General features: G+C 38.8%; 1 protein-coding gene across 4 annotated transcripts in view; it reads left to right on the forward strand.

The window, feature by feature from the left end:
* The window catches only part of astn1 (astrotactin 1), a 393,038-nt gene that overhangs the window by 65,375 nt on the left and 302,134 nt on the right, over positions 1 to 25,529 (forward strand). For all 4 annotated transcript variants that reach the window (XM_044367649.1, XM_044367646.1, XM_044367647.1 and 1 more), the window contains exon 2: positions 7,378 to 7,559. In XM_044367649.1, coding sequence (XP_044223584.1) covers positions 7,378 to 7,559 — 182 coding nt within the window. The remainder of the gene's footprint in view (positions 1 to 7,377; positions 7,560 to 25,529) is intronic.

The following is a 25,529-nucleotide window of genomic DNA, read 5'->3' on the forward strand; positions in this document are numbered from 1 at the left end:
AGTCAAAAAGACTTGAAACTCGACATTAATTTGAGCTGAGGGCTTTGAATTTGTTGAAAGGTGCAAATGCAAAGTTTAAGACTTGGTGCACTGGCAAAAATTCAGTGAGAATGTAACATTTTACTTTAAATCCCCATACATAACATTTATAAACTTTATGTAAACAGTTAAACATGGTTTATAACACACTGTAATGTAGTTCTTAGCAGATATAAGTGCTTATTAATCTATTTTCCATAACTGTCATATAACTCCTCCTGTGGGCAACCACAACTGGATGCTGGTATATAAACAGATAATGAATGACAATATAATAAAACACAGTCGTAATGATATTAGATATGCATTGTTGACAAATACTGTGCATTAATAAATACTTAAAATGTCCTCTGCTCATAACTACAGCATAGTGTGTTATAAACCATTTTTGAAATGTTGATATACTGCTTATAAATGCTAAAGAGAAGGACTTCAAGTAAAATGTCACCTATTGTTTTTTTAAATGCTAACAAATTAGTTGTTTAACAATGGGGCTAAATAGCAAATGTTGTAGTAGATATAATTTATCCAAATATATGCATAGTAAACACTTTATCAGAGAATTTAATGAAAAAAACCCTCAGTGAGCGTTTGCATTGAGTTGGAGCAGCTAGTTGAAGAGTGAGTAGACCGTAAATGACGTCAGGACTTCAGCTCTCTATTCCATCCACCTGTATAGTGTCAGGGTAAGGTCAGAACACTCAGACAGATATTTCATACCTGTCCCAATATAATCAAAACTATCTTCATGGTTAGATACCACTAGAAGTAAATGATCAAACACAGCGTGTCTTTGTGATATGGGTGAACTGAACATTTCATATTGCACTGACAGTAGACACAAAAAGAACCTGCTGGCGTTGTATTAGCAGTAAGCTGTAGCCTTAGGAAGCCAGAGGGCCTGTATGAATCTGTTGCAGCTCCAGTTTAACACCGAGCCCCTCATCTTATCCAGAAGCACTCTCCAATAAGATGAATGATTTTATTCCGCAACTGACACTTCACTGTGATGTTATTGCCTGGAACAGAAGAAAACCTCCCCGCTGGGTGCTAAAATCTGACAGCGTTATATTGCTGAATTCTCTAAAAAAAAAAAAAAAAAAAAAAAACACGTGACCCACATGTCCCTAAAACTGCACCAGACAGACTGCTTTACTGTCATTTGTATATTTCTGTCGCATTAATCTTGCCTTATTACTGTAAGTATCACATTCAGTGTTTAATTCTTAAATCCCCTGTGAGGATTTTCTAATTACATCAGCTGCGCGTGGATAAGCAGAGGTCTAAGTGGCTCGTGACTTGGAGATGGAGAACAAGATTTTACTAACTTTGTCCTCTCATTTTAATGCAAAGTGCAATCAAAGTGCCTACCTACTAACAATACTCATGTAAGAAAAACCTGTGACAGCCATAGAACACACTCTGAAACCTTGGTAATCTATCACTTTCTGGCAGCCCAAGTGCTCTGTCAGTCAATTAGGGAATGGAAAAAAAATGTGCTTTGTGCTGAGATCCTCTGAGGTGGCACTGCCCATTTGTTTATTTTTGGATTAGGTTTAAGATAGATGCTACGTCAATTTAATTCTAAAGGAACTGAAACTCCTTTAAGGTAAATGGTCCAGCCAATCTGCATTCAAGGGAGGTACAATAATAATGTGGCGTAATCAGATTACTTTGATCCGCTTTAATGCTGGTAGATGGCCCCTCTCTCGTTTCCTTCTCATCCCTTTTGACATTTTCTCTCCCCGTCGTTCACTTTTTCTTCCTCCGTCCCTCCATCTGCCTCTCTGCTGGGTGGTACTGTACAGGGTCCTGTGCAATAAGGCAGCAGTCTCATTAATCCAGCTCTCATGGCAAACTAGTCCCCAGGGATAGAGAGAGCACACTTTTTAAAAAGTACCCTGTCACACTCTGGCACATCATTTGCATTTAGGTTAAAACCAGTCGAGACTCTTAAATCTTATTTATGGGCAGAGGGAACTCCCTCTTCACTGCGGCATGAGGGCATCCGTTATTGTCAAGCCAAACCTTGTTATACTCTCACAATTACAAACACACACACACTGCTGTGACACAGTAAAAGCATTAAGTGTGTTTGGTTTGTAAACAGGTTATAATCTATATCAGGGTTATGGCTATTATCCAACATGCGAGTGTTTCCTTTGCCAGTAATCAGTATAATGGGCTGTCTGACAAACAAGGTGGTGCACACTCACACAGCGTGAGTTGCTAGGGACTGCATTGTAATCTTATGCATGAACGTGTGCACAAAATATTAATAATGCCTGCTCTTACTATGAATACTTTAGGCCAGATAAGTACTTACATGCATTGTGCACAGAGGGTGACATGGCAATTTATATATGAACATTTTCAGTTAGCTAGGTACTTTGAAAAAGCCTGGGAGATGAACAAAAAGGATGGGATAAGAAGAGTCTACAGCCATACTAACAACCCAATGAAGCTGTGCTAACATGGTAACAATGACAGGGTATTTGACCGTTGTATTTGCAGCTGTTTGACAAATTCAAGGAATTACAATTCAGCAGCATCAATCCAGCAGCTGTTGAGTTGTTTTACTCATAACCACAGATGTCAACATGCTGGTGGTGCTAGAGAAAAAGTCAGGAGATCTCCAGAATAATTAGGAATCATCATCAGGGACCCATGCAAGTCTGTACCAAATTTTGTGCCAGTCCATCTGGTAGATGTAAGTAAGTATTCCATTAGATAAATAGAAGCTTTGACCTGTTTATTGCTCTCGAGGAAAGTTCATGGGAAAGTCATCAGGAATCCATCCTCATGGAACCGTGAATGTCTTCACAAAGGTTCATGGCAATCGATCTAAAAGTTGTAAAACTATATCAGTCTGGACCAAAGTGGTGGACCGAGTGGCTGAATATCATTGTCCCATGTATGGCTAAATATTTAGCATGACATGGAAGTACTGCAGTGATTTAGTATTGCTTCTCCATACAGTTAGTTTGACTTAATAGAAACAGTTTTTTGAAATTGGTGCAGCAGAGGTCAATATAGGATGTTTTAAAAAAACTCCAAAAACACTAGTACTACATATCCCATCATGCAATGAAAGTTTTTTTGTTAGACCCTCCCTGCCTGGTCATCACTCTTTCAAACAACATGATCCCAGTTTGTAACACAACCTTTACATTAGAAATGTGTCATTTCAAAGGCCAATGTCATCATCAGAATTATTTTCTTTGATCTTTTATAATTTGTGTCATTATAAGGCAGGGATTATAAGCACAGAAAAAGCAGACTTAATAAATGAAACTATTTGAAAGCCCAGCATCCATTGAGACCCACATTGTGCAGGTGCAAAGGTGTAACTCATACCATACATATTCCTCAGGTTTTACACAGTGTAAAAGCCTGTGATCAGCAGTAAAATTTTGCTTGCAACTACATCTTGGGCAGTAATCAGTATAATGGGCCTGTGTAGTATGGGCTTAGCCTGCGTTTATATATAGATCTCTACTGTGAAGTAGGCTTTGTGATGTGAGAGTGGATGTCATGTGCGTTTCATGTCGTACCTCTATGCCTCCCCCTGGCTTTCCAGTCCTTGTTGTTCCCGTCCTAATTCTCATCTCCCATGCTAACACAAGTTCCTTAACTTACTGTTTCAGCCACTCACTTCTGGACTTTTTCTTTTGATCACGCCTAATCCTCATTATTATTTACAGACCGCGATGTCTCCCTGCAACCATCGCTGCACTGCTGCACGAATAAACCAGAGCGTAGTATGGACTTTGATCAATTATGGACTATTCACTAATGGAGTGTGTCCCTTCAGTGCACACCCAACCTCCCTTTCTGCTGTGCATTGTGCTCGCTCTGCCTCTCTGTAAAGCTCATCGTGACGTCTCTGTATAAAAAAAATGAGCTTTAAATAATTTGACAGTATACAATAACTAGCATATATGTATAATAGATTTGTGCACTGCACTGTGTCATGCTAGCAATTAGTGTAATAGTCCATTTCAGTGACAGAGGGTCCAAAATAATCCATAAACAGTGTAAGGATGTATACTTTGTATCATCCTGCAAATGTTGGCAGTGTGATCTGCAAATTCCTTATTAGAATTGTGTTACTGAATTATGGCCTTGGCTGCCAACAAAACTGTAAACCGGGAATAATAGAATGCACATACATTGAATAGCTTCTGCTATAAATGCATTAGCAAGAAATGCAGCACCTATATGAAGACGTATATAAAAGAAAGTATTTAATATTTCTTTCCTTTTGAGGTATTTTTGTCACAATTTTTCTATACAACATACATGATCATGGCTGTGAGAAATTTGCTGCCTCTTTCAATGTCACTGTATTGATTTTAAATGAAAGAAAATGTGACCTGGACCTCCAGGTCTTCACATGCTATTTTTTGCACATTAAATCAATGAGAAAGACGCCATACTGCCCACTCTCCACACTCCATACACCCATTTTATCTTGTAAATACAGTCTTTCTGTGTGTAGTTTATTATTGTGTGTGTGTGTTTGCGTGTGTGTGTGTGGAGTCTGGGCTGAAGTTGTTGCTAGCTTCACTTCACTTCAGCTGGTAGCAAGCAAGACACGGGAACTTGTCTTGGGTGTTGAGGAGTTGTAGCATGTATTCAAACTACAGCTATACTACTAGCTTCATACTGGGTGCTCTGGTTGCTGCAGCATCACCATCACACACACACTTTCTCTCGACCACATACTTGTATAACACATTTTAGTTTAGAAATTATCTTAACCCTCCCTTTGTCCTTGGGTCAATTTTGACCCAGGAGGACAACAGGTGTCATTATGTGCTGTCATCAAAAAAATTGAAATGGTTTTAAAACAGTATCCTGACTAAACTTTTACATATACCAGTCTGCCATAATCCATCAACATATTTTCCTCTGATCTCAACTATAGTTAAAATAATAAGTACTTTTTTTTTTTTTTTTTAATTCCCCTATGCTTAAGCCCGGCAGACTGCCAGGCTTGCAATACACTGGCAGAATCTCTGATATATGTCTCATGTGTTATACATATTAAAATTCTGAAAAACAGTTAGTTGAGAGTGCTGTTAATGCTGTTATTCTAAATATGATATTTCTGAACAGGATGTAGAACTGATCCATGAGGTGCTTTGTATGTGAAACAGAGAAAAAATATGAACACAATCATGAACTTAATATAGCTTACATTCTAGTAATAAGATACAGAGGCTCAGAAATGTGTCATTTATTTAGATGATGTGAGTTCATGCTACCAAACTTGAATGCCATACAGGGTGAAAACAACTTAGTTTTTGATTTGCCAGTCAAAAAACACCCAGATGCATATGTCAGGCTGCATTTGAAAAAGTTATAACTGTTTTTTTTCAATAGCATTGTAACTCTTGTGTAACCAGAAACCCTGGTCAAGAACATATTTTCATCCCAGCAGCAGTCTGCTGGAATAGTGTGATGGTGGAGGTAGGATTCAGTCTGGAGGCCCGCTTGCACTCTCTGTGATCTCTGTTTCAATTTATGTCTTCCAGTCAGCGTGCTTACTTCTCTTGACTTATGAGTCTGATGCATCTGTGCTGCTCTTCACACTTACATAACAGAAAATCACCCATAAAGCTTTGTCATGCATCCATAATGTTTTCCATTTCTGCACTCTGTGTGTGTGTGTGTGTGTGTGCGTTTTGGCGTGCATCACTAATATTTCACAGCTAACAGCTAGGGGAGGGATGTATTGTGCAAGGAACTGAGGTATGACACAAAGCAGAGTGTTTCGTATGCTCCGCTGCTCCCATAAAATCACTGTTTACTCAGCTTTATCATTGTTGTTTAATAATTCCTTCTCATTTTTGCTCTTCTTACATGGATTTAAACAGCTGTAGATGATAGAGGAGTTTCAGGTATAGGAAGGGATGTTGGCTGTCCCTGACTACCTTTGAGATGTAATTGGTCACAATAGCAGTACACACCATAACATGCTAAGATTATGTAGCTTCAATTGATAAAGTTCCCATTTTTGACACATAGAAGGGATTCATTCCTTTTTTAGTTTCTTTCTTTATGTTGGTTGGTTTTTGGGTTGGTTGTTTCACCACTGTGGTTCAGACTGAAATATCTCAACAATTATTGGACTGTTTGCTGTAACATTTTGCACAATCGTGTTCCCCACATAATATATACCAGGGGTATTCGATTAAAATTCAAAGAGGTCCAGTTAGAGGAAATTTCCTCATGTAAAGGTCCGGAACATCATAATGTCTAACTTGCATTGTGATTCAGTGCCACATATGTTGAAGAAGCTTAGCAGTTATATCAACATCTGTACGTATTCAACAACAGACTGTCAAATCAAATAAAGAAAGTACAATTCAATCTCAAGTCTCAACCCATTTAACAATAAACAATTTCAACACATCTTAACAATTGAACAGCTTTAACACCTCTTTTTCTCTTTCTTTTCCCTCTCACATCCCATTCCCCCACTTTCTCTTGTTCAGTGAGAGAAGTGAGCTCTAGCTTGTCCTGCCAGGATTTTAAACTGAAATGTGTTGGGATTCTGGTGGATCGATCATATTGGGCATATTTATTTTCTGTTCCCTCGGTTTCGGATTTGAGTCGTTATGTTTGCTTAAAAGATTTGTGCTTTGTCTCACAGTCTTGGAACATATGAGACATGCTGGTTTTGAACTGTCCGTAGGAAGCCTGAACATGTAAGAGTCTGTCCATTCTTGATTAAAAGCTCTGTTTTCGCTGTCTACTTTTCTGGTTTTAAGAGCACGCCATGTGAAATTACTTTTCTCCAAATCGCTTATTTCTCCGCCTGTTGTCTCTCGTCTCGTCTTTCCCCGTCTGTGCTTATCGGAATGCACGGATTTGATTGGCTGAGTAGCATCACGTGAGAATAAGATACAGATTTAAGAACAGCCTCACAGGCAGAGTCTTGTTTCCAGGAATGTTCAAGGCCATTCCATACCTACTTTTTACCTAAATTATTCAAGAACATTACTGTTTAAATGAGTCAGTACAGTAGTAGAAACTGTGACTGTCCTTGGACCTCAGGTCAGTGTTGAAGGGGTTCAGGACAGGTGTTGGGCTGCACCTGTCCTGGTGCAGCAAACTGGAAGAATTGACCAAAATCAACAGCATAAACTCATCATATCACATTGATTGGCTGGTATTTAGTGTGTCTTTCTGGTTTTAAATCATGATGACTGAACCTAAACCTACATCATCTCTCTTTTCTGTTGAAGAGCTCTAATTTATGATGTTGGCAATGGTTTCTAGGAAATGCTTGTTTTTTAGTCCCCTTCGTTTGTCTTTTGTGTCTGACAGAGATCTCTGGGAACTCGGAGGACATCCCTCTGGTCCGCTGGAGGCAGCAGTGGCTGGAGAATGGCACTCTGCTCTTCCACATCCACCATCAGGACGGCAGCCTGAACCTCCCAGAACCCACCGAAGATCCGGCCAACGATTCAGCAAAGGAGGAGCTCCGCATCCTGCATATCTCCGTCATGGTAAAACTCTATGTTCTGTGGTTAGTTTTTCACAAAGCAGCTACAAATAGAAACAGACAAAATAACTTTTTAATTCCCCCAAATCTTTGATTTGCAAAATGAAAATGATAAAGCAAAGAAATCGCTTTTCTCTCTTATTACTTCATGAAGATTGATTGAAATATGTAGTGTTTTTAATTGTGGTTGAGTTATTCTCCCCAAAGCTGAAACATCCTCACAGATATCATCTTCGTGATAAGACTACATATACAGTATCTCCCTCTTGTTTTTGTTTCCCTGTATATTTCAAATAAACGGCTGACTGCACACTTTTATCAGAGTAAAGGTTTTTTGGGAGCAGATAAATCCCGCAGATGTCTGTCATGGAACAATAGTTGTTTTACTGCCAGAAGTGTCTCATTTACAAAACATCTCTGTGACTTACTGTTCTCTCTCTGGTATAATAGCTCATCCTTGTCCTAAATTTACATGATATCTCAGTCAAAGCTTTTAAAAAGAAAACCCTGCCACTGTCACCCCGCTGCCTGAGTTGTTCATTTTGAACTCATATTGAGTGCATGGCGTGCACTCTAGCCTGCTGCTCTGCAGCCTGCCACAGGGCACTGACATGTTCAATAAACCAATAAGCCCCAAGAGGCCGTGGTTTACAGTGATTTTAAAACAGCTAAGGGTTGTTAGGCACGGCGCAGAGCTTGGTGGTGGGATGTTTTGTCGCATCCTTCTCTGTGAAGTTTTTTCACTACTCCAACGAAAACATTGTTGCTAGTGATGAACTTTCAACAAACACCAGGATCAGGTCTTTGGTGGATCATTAATGGACCAGTTAAGCCCTGCGCTTAGACCAACATAACCGCTGAAACCATGGAGTTCCCTTTTCTTGTTTTTCACAGTGGAATAAAACTGATGGAGAGCCTGGTTCAGTTCCATTTTGGTGATTGATTTAAAATCAATAGCCAGACCTTTCTTGGCACAACAGGTCTGAAAACAGCGAACGGACCACATAGTCTGTCTAACGGTTCCGGCTTCATTTCTTGACTTTTCCGGCTCTTCAATGTCAATTCAATTCAATTTTATTTTCAATTCAACAGGCTTTATCGGCATGAAAGTCTCGAGAACAATGTTGCCAAAGCATCAAAATACAATTTGTCCAAATATTTGGACAGTACAGAATCATAACATGAACATCAACACAACATTAAGATCGTCTCTCTCATTAATTTCCACGTCTCCTTTCTTTTTTTATCTTCCGCCTCCATCCTTCCACCACTCATCCAGGCTCAGCCCACATAGCAAAATTAATAACAAAATCTGACATTTTGAAGCGGTTTGTTTGGCACAGTGATACTGATGTAATGCAGTCACAGGTGTTTGTTTATAGAGTATTTTACAGCGGCTTCGAACACAGCACAGCCGATCATAAACAAGGACTAGAACTCTCCGTTTTATAAGGTGGATTATGGCTGTGTTCCAACTGTAAAGACATAGAGGGAGTCAAGTTGGAATCCTGTATTGAAGAATTGGCTTTTCTAGTGGTTAAAACATAAAAATAGATATGTACTTTTACTCTTTTTATGTCAGAGACATTGCACAGACTGTGACACAGACAGAAACAACGTGCGTTTCTAAAGGTCCAAATTTGGTTGCAAAGTGTAGATTTTTGCATGCCTGCACTGTATCAAACCTTATCTGCTATGTCGGCAGAGTAGGAAATGAATCCTTAGATCTTGCAGCTTCCTCCTCTTGCCTGAGGAAATATATATTTATTAGATCTTAGATACTGTATGCCACACCTACTCCCAGTGCCCTTTTCCAGCCCAAAGACATTACAATCATGCTTTGATGGATGATATGTATTTTCAGACATTGAAAGCATATTATAGCTGCATACACAAATGATTAGTCAGCTTGAGAAGACTTTTGCCAGCAGCTACATCTGCTGTACGGAGGCAGGGAACCGCACCTCGACACCCGCTGAATGTCAACGACCTTGAGACCTTGAAATAATGACAAATAACTGACCTTGACTATCGTCTACATGTTTTGCATGTATTAGCAAACATCAAGCCGATCCACCGGGCACCCAGGTTTGAATGGTGACACCATTTTTTATGTGGAAATGAGATAGCCGGTGCGGAGGTTCTGCTTCTTACCTCTTTGATTTTCCTCTAATCTCACATTTTTACTCCCTGCTCTATCTGCATTTCACATTCCATCAACCTCAGGTCTGTGTCTTTGTGCTCCTTGCTCTGTTAATTCCTCATCCTGAAAGAGCTGCGGTGGCAGCGCAGCCACCAGGGTGTTTTCATGAGGGTGTGGGTAGAGAAGGATTAGCATGCAGATATGAGCAGACCGTGACAACAGATGGAAGCGGTGTTGCCGCTGCGCTGCCCAGGCCCCGCTGCAGCTTGCCACCCGGCTGGAGGCCCCGACCTATAAATCCAAAGCCGTGTCACTTGTTCAGTACCTTGTGGATACAAAAAGGGTCTTGCAAAGGTTGCTTTACGGGCTTTTTAGCTCAAGCGCACACCTGTCACTGGACCTCTCTCTATTGTCTGTCTTTGGACGCTGCAGGGCTGCAGCAGTCAGCACAGGTTGGATGCAGCTATGATTGTCTGAATTGTTTTAGGCCTCAGCAAAATCATATAAACCATTGTGGTAGAGAAACCTGGCTGGTGCCTGAAGCTTTACACAACAAAATGGCCAGAACCCCAAATAACACTCAATACTTTGTTGGAATCCATCGTGTTTAGGTCAGTTTAGCTGAACTCCAGATCCCAGATTTTAGCAATGAACTTGGTGAGTACAATGGAATGATTGTCAAAATCTTAAAAATAATGCAGTACTATAAATAACATCATTTTTTTTATAGTACTGCACTGTAAGAGCTATTCACAGACCTTAAATAATGATAATTCATGACATTAATACTAACTGCTAGAAAAGAGTTAGATTAGGGCTACAACTAATGATCATTTTTGTTATCAATTAATCTGACGATTATTTTCTGGATTAAGTGATTAATTAACAAAATGTATTGTTTAGTCAATGAAAGTTTCCCAAAACCCAAGATGATGTCTTCAGTTGTCTTGTTTTGTCCACCCAACAGTCCAAAAACCAACAATATTCAATTTACAATAATTTAAATCATTTTTGCTTGAAAAATGGCTAAAGCAATAAGCGATCGTCAAAATAGTTCATTTTCTGTTGATTGATTAAGTTTCCATTTCATTTCTAAGTATCCAAATTTAATGAACAGCATTCCAAAACTTGTTTTATAGCGTTAAAGGAAGTCCTACCTTTCCTTTAACATTTATCTCAGGGGTTGTGTCCTACAGCAGTTTGGCCATGTTTTTATCAAACACATGAAACAGAGTTGAACTGGTCCCAGGTCTGCACATCCTGGCCAGGTCACTTCAGTCAGGAAGCAGAATGTCTAATCAGCCACAGTTCATTGCCTGGCCACCGTGCCCACCACGAGACTGTTTATGCCTAATGGATGAGTTGGGACTCCAGCATTTTAGGCTTGAAGACGAGCCAGTCTTATCATGGGCCTGATCCTAAAGGGGAATCAGGTTCAATGAATTGCACCAAACTTTGGGTCTGAGGCCAGAAAAGCAATTTTTGTCTGCTACACCAGCCAGACTATAATCTTACCTGAGCATTTCATTTTTTTTCAATCACTTTAATTATTTTTTTTTTCATGCAGAATTGAAGATGATATCCAAATTTGAACCAAGAAAGTGAATCCTTTTCACCCGTAACACTCTTTTTGAAGTGCACTTTTCTAAAGTTGGAAGCTTCCTCATGCAGGGTTCAAAGCTTCTCCCTTTGCATTCACTTCCAACAAGGTGACCACGGTGTCCTCCTCTGGCCGGGGCTGGTCATCCATAATAGATGACTAACCTTGTGTTTGTCTGTACCAACACCAGGTGAGACACTGCCAGTTCAAACACATGTCCTCAACTTCAGCTTGAACCCTACAGGCAGAGACAATTATAAAGTAAACCCCAACACACAAGACAAATAAAAACGCTATATATTTAGAATAGCATCAGATATTCAGTGTTGCGTGATTGGTCTATCTTTTGAGACATTTAAGCTCCAGCGTATCATTCCTCTACACAATTCCCCCTTTTTTAATTTCCAAATTTTAATCAGTTGCTGTTTTGCCAAAGGGCCTCAATGGATCAATCCAATCATCACACACAGTATGGAGGCATCCAAACCGAACTGAGTCAGTTATATGAAACCTAATATGTCTTTTCAAGCTAGATTTGATGTTTTTTTTTCACCCCCATGCGCCTCCTTTAGGTCTATTGTTTTTTTTCCTCAGAGGCCATAAAGCAACTTTTTAATTTGTGCAAGTATCATAGTGAAACCTATACAAAAAAAAAAACAATAAAAAAAATTAAAATAGAAATCAAATGACAGAGAGTTAACAAATGAGTAGAGAGAGTGCACAAAAATACGTAAAACCCACATGTCTGTGCTCACTGCAGTCATAAATACTGCATGCCTGGCCAACAAAGCCACTGACATTGTTCATTTTTACTGGATGGTGCCCAGTTTGGGCAATATGGCCAGATTTGGTTTACCTCAGCTGTGTGGAAGCGCTTGAGGTACAAGTTTTCTGTGGATCAGTAGTGTGAAAAAAGCCCCTCACTGTGCCCACTCAACCCAAAAGGTGAAGAGCAGTGGAGTCTGTCAGAGCCGTATGGTGTCTGATGTTAACGGCAGCAAATACTGCCAGGCTCCTCCTTTGTTTCTGTCTGCTTTGTTCTGGCTGAGTCAGGAACTTCGACAGACACATTGCAGATTTAAATACTCGATGTGAATCATTTGAATATCAATGAGTCGGTGCCAATAATAATTTTGAGACATTAGTAAATGCATCCTCTTTCCTCAAAATATGTTTATATGCTGCTAATCTGCAACATATCTGAACATATCTGCAGCCTGGTGTCCAAGTCATGTGCTTTTAGGGCTGGACCTATCATAAGGACACTGATGTCATGTGCTTTATCATTTTTTGGCCAAATTTGTGGGTTAAAAAAAGGAAGAAAAAAAAAACACTGTCACGTGATGTGTATTTTACAGACATATTCCAGTATTTTTTGACTCAATAAAAATACCTTTGACCACTTTTTTGTAGTGTGGAGAGGGCTTTGAAAGCTTAATGTTGAAAAGTAAGACAACATATAAAAGAATGGATCTCTAATCAAAAATGTTCTGGAGGGTTGACAGTTTATACCAGTTTCAACATATTGTGGAAATACAGAATATGGATTTAATTGAAAACCGTCTTGTTTGCTTTATAGCACAAGCTGCAGCTAAAGCTTTTGTAGCAATAACAAATGGAGGAAGAAATGAAAGTCAGATAGGTGAAAAAAAACACTTCCGCAATGTTTATCCTCTTCAATAAAGCCAGAGACAAACTTAAACTCCAGAAGCTTTCTGGCAGGAAGAAACAGGATTTATACTATCGTGTTTCCTCTGGGCTTTGCAAATTGTAAATATTGCCGTGCCCTTTTTTTTTAATTAGAAATATAGCTCCCAGACTCATATATATATATATATATATGTCTCTCTGAATGTTTGCGGATCACCACTTTACACCCTGAGGAAAGTCCTTTCACTCTGGCATGTATGCAGGGCACCAAGTTTCTCTTATATCTCATATCTCTATTCACTTATATTTATTTTCAGTAAATGTTATTTACCTATATGCCTTTTCAAAGCCCTCTGTACCAGGACATACCTTTAACACACCTCTAACATACACCTCTAACATGTTGTTAAAATGTTCAGAAACAGCAAAATTTAAATACACTGAGACAAAAAAACATATCAAAATCAGCTTAAATGCAGATTGTAAACAAAATTCAAAAGTTTCAATCAGGATTTCTTGACATGTCGATTCACAATTCATAATGTCGTAATATTCCAGTGATTTTTGAAAAATTATAAAATAATTAATAACTAAAATGGGAGCAGTATTACTAAGAGACAGAGAGATTCACACACCGATATCAAGTGTTTATAGGAGGACGGGGATGGTCATTGTGACACAGCTCAGCTCATGAGATATTGACATTCATGTGGTGACCCTGCTAAAACCGGCGTTGATAGCATTGATCGTATAAACCTTAAATCAATGCAGCCCAGACCACTTGTAAAGCAGTAGCCTCGCTTGAATCCCGCCGTCCAAAGCAGCTCTCTGAGCATCACAGCATGGCGTGTTTTTGAAAAGCCTGCCGAGCGAGACAAACCGATCCATAGCTTCCCCCAGCTTCCCTCATGGGCTGTGAGGAAGGCACACAGCCCAAAAGCCTGGCCTGTTTGTAGTGCTGCTGAATCTCTGATGCACACGACGGAGCACCATGGTTTGCTTTTTCAACAAAACAACTAAATGAAAATCACTGTTTTAGTAAATAAAAAAAAAAAAAAAAAAAAAAAAGGAGACTGTCTTCCATTAAAATGTCAATCATCAGCACTTTTATGTAAAAAAAATTGATGTGAAACTATGTGTAACGTGAAGAAGGTCACTTGTAGTCATCCTGATAATCAGAGTGAATTTCCATTTGGTTTGACTTCATACATTCAGTCTAACATTGTGTTCATGTTGGCTGATTTCTTGTGGCGTTGGAGGCAGGTTTGTATTTTTTGCTTATCTAACCAATACATATTGAGTAACATATCCATCCCACCAGTGTTTTTTTTACTTGACACAGAAGCTGCAGTAGTAGCTAGGAGCAGTTAACTTAACTTTTCTCATAAATTATTTCATGAAATAACTATTTTCACAAGTTGCATTACAACAACCTGTAAGTAACCTCTGCTGGGTTGCTCTCATCCATGGTTGTTGGTATTTTTGTGGTACTGTATTATGTGGATGAAGCTAGGTAACTGGCTAACTATGCTGAAAGATGATGGTCCTGCTCTTAACCAGGCCTACAGAGGATATTTTTAGGTCGTTGTTTACAGCATTGTCTTCTGATAAGTCCATTGTACACTACCTGCCCAGCACACATAGCAGACAGACAAAGTTAGTAACTAGCTGGTGAACATAGTGGAGCATTTAGCAGCTAAAGAGCCAGATATTCATCTTAAGTGTTGGTGGAGACCAAAAACAAAGCCTAAAGTGAATATTATACTTACATTCATCAGATGGACAAGAACACTGCTCCTAATGAATGGAGGCATTTGAAATTGTCATAGTAGGACAAGTACAGGTGTTACTAGTGATTGTAAAGATGGCTCTGTTCTAGACAGCGCGACAGTGAGCCAGCATGCACTGCACCAGGACTCTGAAACTGAAGCAGCTAAATGGGATTCAGCCATCATTTGTAACATGTTCACCCTAACAACTCCATGCGGTAATACCATTCAAAGTTTGTGTTTTCAGCTTGCTCACTGTCCCCAAGTGGCTAATGTAAAAATAGTCAGTTTATGAAGGTTTTAACTTTTACTGTTTGTGAATAGTTGCACTTTTTATTATCGGTTTTGAAGCAAGTAATCAAGCTTTCCTTTAGCTGAGCTGACTTAAATGCTCCGCTGTTCTCACAGCACATACATCTTTCAACTCCACATCGATTCACAAAGCACATATTAGGTAAACACAGTTCACTCAAAATAGAATAGAATTAGTTTAATTGTTTTTAAGTTCAGAGTTGTGTCTGATAAGTAGGAGGTCACAGGACCAAAGTATCAAAGTCTGTGATGTAGAGGATAATTTTTTTTCTATTAATGTGTTTCTTTTTGTTCCTGTATCTGTGTTGTGCCTCAAGCTGTGTCTCAGTGAGCACACAGGAAAAATCAGTCAGACTTGATATGGTGTCAGCATCAAATAATTTCCGCTCTGTGTTGGGATTATAGCGAGAGCCAGTGTCTTATAAAGCAGACAGCATGCTTTTAATAAATCAGACTTGCACAGAAACTGGAAAGTTACACGCTGGTGGGCTAGTTTATTGTCCCTTTTCAAATGTAGACAACATCACACCGGCCTCATACTGAAAGAAAATGAACCATGGACTTTTGGCCTCTATTTAATTTCCTAGACACACAACCCTGGTTGAAAGAGAGGATAAAAAAAAACATTAAATGCAGAGGCAGCTTCGACTTTGTTAGGCTACATCCGCACTAATGTTTTCTTTTTAAAATGCAAACCTTTTGCTACGTTCACGCCTAGCATCCACACTACTTTGGCGTTTTTGAACCCCCGCAGTCCCGGAATTTTTGAAAACTCAACAAAGGGAAAGCTTTTCTTCAGGAAATGTTCAGAGCGTCACGACATGAACGCACATCACCACAAATCTGCAGCCAAAGACAGTAATGGCACTGTGCTCTGGCGCGGCATTTCTCAGAGGCTGAGATCTATCAACATATCAGTCCTGCTGCCTTCAGATGCTGTGGGGATTTAATGAACTAATAATATAGATAGATAAGCAAGATTATCTCTGAAACGGTGCTAAAATGCTCATGTGGATGGAGATCGTTTTCATTTTAGAACAGTGTTTTTAAATGAAAACGTATTAGTGTGGATGTCTGGTAATATTGTGCTTCATGGCCACTCAAGCCATTGAAGAACAACGGAACATCTTCCCACTGTCACCTTTATGTAATCCATAAATGTTAATGAGGAGAAATCCATCAAGAAGGGAGACATGTAGTGACCCTTTCAATAATACAAACACATGTTTGTGCACAGCAGACCTTGATACACAATATGTTAAACAACATTTATTAATATATAAATGTAGGGAATTAAAAGCATAGATCTCTCTCATGTTTCATACTGCATTTATATTTTAGATGGCATAATTACCTGCTTCTGGTCATGTGTATCAATACTACAAAAGAAAATTCCACATAACCTGTTTTTTCTGAAAGGAGATTATTTGGAAATTTGACGAAATATTGTTAAAGATAGTATAAAAAAAGCTGATAAAAGAGTCCAAATATGTGTGAAAATGATTCTGTGATAATCTCCTGCATTTGCATGACATCCTGTTCCTCAAGACAATACCTTCTGTCTTATCTGAACCCAAGGACTCTATAATCATCATGATTCCCTCAACTAATGGTAATTGAATATCATAAGGTTTTTGTGCACAACACCTAAGCTATTATTTTCCTCGCGTTCTACCGTAGATTTCTAATTTTCAGAGTATTTGTAGAAACATGTTGAATTGCCACCTCTCATTCACTGCCACCAAATGAATTAGTCACACCTGAACGAGAATAAAAATGAGTTTTGGATTTGTGCAGATGAAACTTTGGGAATGGAAGTTGCTTGAACATGTGTGCCAAATGACATTCAGAATATGAAAATACACGCATGCATCAAAAAGAGAGCAGCCGAGTGTAGGGTATAGAATGCAGACATATATACAGCAAGATTAAAGAGAAGTGAAATTTTCAACATGAAAGAGAAAATAACTAAACATAATAGGTGTTAATGGATTGAAATAAGGAAATATGTGTGCATCAAAACTAGGTGCTATTAGACTATGCAGATTATGATGGCATAGTATATAGTATTGCAGAATAATTATATGATATTGCACAGTAGCATATTACACAAGTATAGCAGTTGCTATATAAAGAATTTGCTTGAAGAAATACATTATTTGAACATGATCAGAATATTAAGACACACTCATTGCCATGTATAGTATCAAGAAGTGCAGCATTGGGTGCTTACAACATTGTAAATCACATCTGGACAGGATACTATGACATTATATTAAACTAAACGGTGTCAGTTTGAAAACGGCATCATAGGAAAATGTATTTTAATCGTCAAGGTTACCGCACTGGCATCACAGTACTACATTTAAGTGCTGCTGTTGGTTGAAAACTGTGAACATTAGTATTTTGTTCATGCTGGAGAGGCTGTCTGGTCCAACCCTTCATGCCTCAACAGATCAGTACAGACAAAATGCTATTGGTGATACTACTAAAGACACTATACAATATCTGTTGCTTTCACTGCTTGCAATAATTGACACAAAAGGGACAGGTAGAGACGGGGTGTAATGCGACAGAGACAGAAATCTTGCAACAACACCGATACGCAGTATCTCAGGCACCTGGAGGCAGGAGAGCTGCAGCTGGTTGTAGAGGTGCTGCAGCATCGTCAGCACCCGTACCTCCTGCAACTATAATCCAGTCTATATTCATGTGGAAATGCTCCTTTAAATATAGCTAAATTTGAATTGCCTTTCTACTTGATAATTATGAGGACAGTGAATTGGAGATGTTTACATTATTGTTTTAATGGTTGCTATAATAAGGCTACAATTGGCTCCAGTGGGTGTTGAATCCATACAGTTATTAATGCACTTAACCACATTCTTTATTCTTCCATATATTTTTACACGTGTAAACAGAACTCAGAATTAAGTCTTGTAATGTTTTACTGTTTTCCAGACTTATTTGGTAGCCATATGTTGCTTGTTAATTCTGCAGCTCTGTGTTTTGAGAGCACAGTGTCTCAGAGGATGTCTGAGCCTCAGTGCTAATTTGTAATGTAGCATACCACTTGGTTAGACTATAAACTGTTGTTGATGTTGTTATTGTATGGTGTTGTTGTGTATTAATATTTTATATGTCTAGTCTGTTAAATGATATGAGCTTTGTCATTTTGCCCACATGGCCCCTAATTGCCAGGCAGTCTCCTCTTGTCCAGTCTTTTAAAATAATACCCTGGTAATTGTTGCTTTTTTGAGGGGGGTGACTTCTTCTATTATAATTATTATTATTATTTACTCAGTATGAATATCCTGGCTTGGTTGAGTGGTTTACTCTAATATTAAAGAGCTTATTGTGTTACAGGCAAATCATCCTGGTTTCATATTTCATTTTTGCTGTTTGTGCTTACTCCAATTTGCGGTGTTATGGGTACAATTTGATGTCAGCAAAAAAACACAGCAGCAAGTGAAAGTCTCGCTATTACAACTGGGGTCATTATTTCTTTCCCCTGTAGAAGTAACCTTCATTTGCTCAGTGAAAGAGGAAAGAAGCAGCTAGGGGACAGACCTTTTCATGCCATTTTGCTGCCAAGCTGTTCTACAGACACAATATCACAGGTTAACAGGAATATTCTGTTAACTGGTTTATTCATTACAACGGGAATACTCAATCTCAGTGTGTCAGAGGGGCACATCAGGAGTTTAACCCCAATAAGACCTTAATGGCAGTATGGCCAATAGCTGGGTCCTTCTATGCATGTAAATGCTGTCAACGTTAGTGCCTTGAGCTCCCTTTTGAATTAGAAAGGCAGTGAGTGGCAGAGGTAATGCTGCCTATTAAACAACATTGTAAAACAAAGCTAAATGTTACTGTGTATCAGTGTGTTGCATTGCAACTGACACTTTAACGGCACCCTGTGTCATTTTTTGTAAACCAATTTATGTTTAAATTCACCAATTCTCACCAAAACACATAGTGAGTAACAATGAGGCCTATAAAACATTTGCAGGGCTGATTTTTGGAAGACATGTTTCTTGGCATGTGACGGCCACAAATTGTCCATCAGTGGAGTATTAAACCATTGACAGGATCAGCAGGTGTACGTATGTCGTTGTACGCCATTACTGGCCATTTAATCCACAGGAAAAGTTACATCTAAAAACTATTTAGATTAAAGCCACTATGCATAAATTTCAAAAGTCCTAACTTTTGTGCCACCCAGTGATAGTATCAAAAAAGACAGAGGCAGATAGAAATACATGATGGTCAACAAGGGGACACTTGTGTTAAGGGTAACTGTATGTTGTAAAGGTCTCATTCACCTCCCAAATTCTCAACATGTTGTGTGGGCTTGTGTGGCTAACAAGTCGATTGGTAGCTTCAATTTTCAGGTTCCAAAAGTCTGCAGCAATATTCACTCAAGCTGGTTTCATTTTTTAACAAACAAAAGCTTATGTCATCATAATAATTTAAAGGTGCTGTAATCAGATACAAATACAACACATTACGGCTTTAAAGGCATCATTCTGATGATGTAATTTTCCTTCATCAAGACCCTCAATTTAAATGATAACTTACAGAATTAATAGTGTCTTAACAAGCTGTAGCAAGTGAAAGTTAAAAGTGCTGACCGTGAATTTCAACAGCTATAATAACAACTGTCGCTGAAAAATTTACTGAGCTGTCGCTAATTAACAATGATTTTTAAATTGGCTAACAAAAAAAAAAAAAACCTCTTTAAAACATCTGACTGTAGAGTAAAACCATGATCTCATTAAAATGGTAAATGGACTGCATTTATATAGCGTTTTTCTAGTCTACTGACCACTCAGAGCGCTTTACAACACATGCCAACATTCAGCCACCCACACACACAGTCATACACTGATGGCAGAGGCTGCATGCAAGGTGCCAACCTGCTCATCAGGAGCAATACAGCGCTTTTTTTTAGCCGAAGCACTTTACAAATGTTTCTAATGGTCACTCACCCATTCACACACACACATACACACACACTCACACACCAAGGTGGGGTTCATTATCTTGCTCAAGGACACTCAACATGTGGACTGGAGGAGCCGGGGATTGAACCACCTGATCTGATTAGTGAGCCACAGCCGCCCCCCCATCCGACCCACCCCGTTTCATTTAACTCCCAAGAGAATACATGTTTACATGACAAATGTAATTTAAGGTTTTACAGTGATGCCTTCTCACCACACATACTCAAACAATATCATGGCTTCATGCTATATTAGTTTTTATGAAACAAACCAAATTGAATCAAATGGTTTAAACCATTTCTGTCATTAATACTAATTTCCAGCGGAGAAACCCTCGTATGACGGCTGTGAAATGGGGTTGTGACTTTCACATTTGTTCAATGTCAAAATCAGCGCTGGATCATAAAGCCTCTAGGTAATAATCCTCACAATTCAAGTTTCATTTCATTCCATTTCACTTCATCGTAGGTATTCACTTTTATACCTTGACAACATGAACTGTGGATTCAAGTCAGCGCAATAACCGATGCATGAGAGGATTCAATGAATGAAAACTGTCAATGTCCATCATTAATATTTTAACTTGATATCAAATACAATCAGTGGCTCTGATAAAGTTTATTATGTTTGATGCAAGAAACTTCCTTTTGCTATCTCGCTGCTGTCAGATAGTCTAGATCTTTCCGCCTTCCTGCATCTTAATGCCTCGCATCCTGAAACTAAGTGACAGATTGATAGCTCAGCTCTAATACCATGCCTGCTCTGTCAGACTGAGAAAGGCCATGTCTTCTCTCTTCCATTCAGGACTTACATGACAGGAGTGTAAGTCATGAGGAGCACTGGTGCCATTATAACATCATCCTCATCCGTTAGTAAGTGGATTATGGGGTTGGAGCGCTGGCATGCTTTGATGTGTGGTTTGGTTTTATTGGCTCTATAAGAGGACACAGCCCACTTAGTCCTCACTATGATTCCAAGTAATGCCTGATATTAAAGTGTTTTTTCCATAGCGCCTGTTTTAGCTCCCGTCTACGCACGGGCGCTAATGCAGGTTGATGGGTCTGAATTACATTTGTCACTGAGGGAGATTTGATTCAAAACCATTTGAAGTACTTGACATTTGACATCTTATTCTTGTTTAGTCAGGGATGAATGAAACAATGGCAGCACTGAGATTAATCTACTGCATACTTTAATAGCTAAGCATTGACATGCTCATATACCAAATATGAAAATTCATTACTTTAGTTTTACCTATTTTTGATAAAACTATTTTTTGGGGTTTTTTTTGGACCATATTAGCAACAACTAAAATCAAATGAAATCTCTTTCTCCAACAGTTGAGTGTCATATAATAAAACAAACATTAAATTGAGAATAATGTGTCAAAAATGATAGGAATACAAGCAAAGGTGAGAATAGAAGGGAAGGTATAAATGTTTTGAGGAGCAACTTAACATCCCGTCTGAGCTTGAGCATGTCTAGTAGAGATGTCTATACAGGTGGCGTTTGCATTTCACTCACACGTAACTCTAACCCGGCTACTGTTGGTTGCTCTGAATCTCTTTGTAATTACAACTCCAGATAAAAGTTACCAGTGTATTGATTTCTGTTTTAAATGTCTTGATAAGGAGGTGTAGGGGAGCACTGCCAGGATTGGATTGAATGTGACAACACATTGTACTTCTGGTGTGTGCAGTACAAGGCAACATCACAGATTTTTCACAGGTTTTGCTTTGGCCCAAAGGACAGAATTACTAAATGCTGTATATTCTGGAAAATGGCAGTGAACACAATGGCAGTCTGACTGGGACCAGAGTAAACTGATTGTATAATAATAATTAAAGTTCTATTTTCATTACTCTTTTATTTATTCAGTGTTAAAACCCCCATTAACATATTTTCTCAGTCAGCTTCTTACTATGATTTATGGGATCCTGCATGAAAGTTAGAACAGATTTGGTTATTTCACATGAGAGATTTCTATATTTGTGTTTTTGTCCATGCTCTTCTTACTGGTTTGATGTGTTCTGTGCTTGGAAAATGTTTAAACATGATAAAATAGAGGGGTTGTGTGTGTGTGTGTGTGTGTTTGCTTCACACATAAGGTATGAAAACAAGTTTTTAGGGCATTTTCTTTTTTTGGTGGGTCGGAAGGGGGGGGTCACTTGGGGTCAGAGCTCAAGCTAGAAGTCACACTTTTGACAGGCTGTATCCAGCAGATATGGAGCAACATCAACATTCTTAATTCTGTTTTGGTCTCGATGACCTCTGGCTCTTTAGCTGCTAAATGCTCTGCTATGTTCACTGAGTCGCGGATTTTCTCATTCTGGTGTTTGGTGCTGGCCAGGTAGCATACAATGGGTTTATCAGAGCTTTTTCTTTTAGCAGCTGCCTGCAGCTGGATACAAGGTTGATGAGAATGGTGAGACCTGAACCAAGAACAATATAGCTGTTAGCAGTAAAATCAAAACAAGGAACTGAAAAATGCAAAAAGGTTCTACAGAGCTTAAGTGATTGCATAATTCACTATGAGTTTGTCACCATGAGTGACGCCTCTCACATTACACTTAACCCAGTGTTGATATAAAAAAAATTGATTAGTGGAACCTTAAGCATTCATGTTTTAATTGTAATTAATTGGAGGGGAACAGTTCCATTTAGTGTATGGTTTTATTTAAGAGTGAACAGTGAACTTCGTCAGTGACTTTCAAAGTGCTGCAAATTTAATCATTACAAACCAAATTACTCTGGTCTCCTTTTTGACCACTGTGCATGCAGATTTACTGCATAAGTGGCCCATATCATGGTGTCATTTGTTAATGTCCTTGACTATGCAGATTAAGCAAACAACTTATGCAAATAGGCCTCTACTTTTGCCAATTTAAATTAATATGAGCAACTGAACCCCCATTTTTATTCAGCCTCAGAATTGTTAATATGTTTGAAAAGGGATTTTTATGTAAATTACTGATTAAAATCCATTTTTCATTTCATCATTTTTGCTTATCTTTCCATAACTCTGCTTGTTTGACTGAACTGACACAGTTTAATTCTAAATGATTTTTTTTTTCCTTTAGTTTTATCAGTTTTCACTGAACCCTTGTTATTATACTGTTGTTTTGGCCAGACTGTTGATTAACATCATTCAGTTACTAATTTTGTTTTCAGAATAATTTAAACTAGCTTTGTATCGCTCAGTTTACATTAAAAAGGGAAGAGAAGTCACAGTCTGGATCAGTTTGTGTCAGAGGAAGTTCAGCGCAAGGCAGCAAAGACAGAAACATCTGTATGCACCAGGCTGCAGGGAGAACTTAACCAGTCCTTTTGTTCAAATTTTAAATGAACATAATTTTCTGACTGAGAGCGATTCTCTGTTTTTTAAAAAGGAGAAATTGCTGCTGTCTTTCTCTGTATGCTCTCACCTTGACATTTTTATAACTCTTTTTGACGTTTTCCAGATTGCACAATGTATCTCATTTTGATTTCAGTTTTAAGCTGGGTATCAGATAAGACACGAGGATGCGGTAAATGACACATACTATAAATGAAACATAATGAGTTTAAGTCCAGATTATGATCATGCCTGCATGTTCTCTCCTCCTTCCTGTCACTTCTTCCTATATTATCCCTTTCAGTAACCTTAAAAAATGCAAATAATGGAATTAGATAAATGAAACTGCCCAGAAATCTGCTATCATTGCCTTTATTCATGGAGGAGACATGGCTGATATTCAGACTGACAATCGCTGTGTCTCTCCTGTGTTTCCGCAGGCTGTATGCTTTTGACTTGCCGTAACTTTGATCCATATCCTGCTTCTTGGCAGGATTCTCTTACTCTGCTCTGCCTCTTCCGCTCTCTCTTTGACTCTCTCTCACTGTCTCTCTGTTTCTCTGCTTCCTGTCTGTTTCTGTCTCTGTCCCCCCTGCTAACCTGTCCTCAGGGCAGGCTGAACGCCCTTCATCTGTCCATCTTGTGCCCGTTCTCAATCCTCTACACCCGCTGGTGTAGACGCTGCTGCATCCCTCAAATCCGCAAAACCGCCTCATAAGTCATTAAAATCAGAGAGAGAATGAGCAAAATGCAAGTGGTCATGTGACCTGACCCAGTCATCTGGTATCAGTGCTTCCTGGAGAACATGTGTGAGCTGATATTCAATTGACTTCTGTCTCCTGTATTTCCACAGGCAGCGAGCAAAGCCGTATTCCTTGTGACTCTTTTATATTTTCAGGGTTGTGATGGAAATTTGACCGCATATGTTGATCACATCACTCTAACACTGGAGGCAACTTCTTAAAGAATAATTCTATTTTATTCTAACTTGGGCCTTACTTTGGCAGTTTTTACTGAGATGCAGAAATACAGCGATATCGCTAAAAATGGGGTTGATGAGCAGTCAGAAATTCATTCAGGTTCACTGAACTTATTTTGAGAATAAAATGAAGGCGAACAGCAAAGTCATTAACCAAACTTTTGGTTGTATACACGTCCATCATCATCATTCAAGTTTACTGACTGGCTTCACTGACTTTTAGATTTTCAGATTTCAGACTTGAAGTAAAGGTCTAGATGATCTGGTGAAACTGTGGGCAGTTACTTTATTGAGTCCAACATTATTATAACCAACAGAAATGATGGCCAAAACTATGAAAATAAGGTATACGTGAGTTGTAATAAGCTGGAATTATCCTTTAACACAGTGGTTCCTTAAGTGGGTGCCAGGGTATCCTTAGGTACCTTAAAGACGGGCCAAGTGTGCTGCTAAATTTGTTTATTTCATTTTTTTAAAAATGTTTCTCCACATAAAAAAACAGGGCAACATTTACATTAACTAGCTTATTTAATTCATGTTTTCAAAACCATGTTAAATTGGTTAATTGGTGACATGACAGGTCAGGGTTTTTGGTTGTATTAGTAACACAATACACATTCCTGTACATGAGTCCTCCATGTCTGCAACAGTCAGAAATGACATCTGTCAAAGAAAGCAATGGAAATATCTGTAACTGTAATCAAGCTCAACGAAGCCTCCAGCTTTACAGACTTTTTTTTGGGTGCTTGTGTGACACAGATATCCGTCATTGTCTGACTCTTCAATTTTGCCGAAATAAAGAAGAAAGATTGTCTTTGAAGGCGTACGGTGCTTTAACAGTAATAAAGTTTGGATAAAGGGAACAATTCACAGTGGATAAGTTGATTATAGCTGATGACACTTTGCTCATCTTCCACATGGCCTTAAATTACTAGACATCAGTCAGGAACAGTCTTCTGAACTGTCCTATACTTCCTATCAAGGAGAAATGGCTGCACGGTAGCATGAGAGCTACTGTCAGTTAACAACACTGTAGGTGTTTTTCACTAAATTGCATCTGCAACCTTTTTCAAATTGTGCTGTTGGCATCACGGCTTCGACTTTGATCTGTATTCTACTTGGCAAGATTCTCTGACTCTGTTCTCGCCTTTGACTCACTCTTCTCTCTCTCTCTTTCTCTC

The sequence above is a fragment of the Thunnus albacares genome, chromosome 12, assembly GCF_914725855.1.
Source record: "Thunnus albacares chromosome 12, fThuAlb1.1, whole genome shotgun sequence".
Taxonomy (NCBI): Eukaryota; Metazoa; Chordata; class Actinopteri; order Scombriformes; family Scombridae; genus Thunnus; species Thunnus albacares.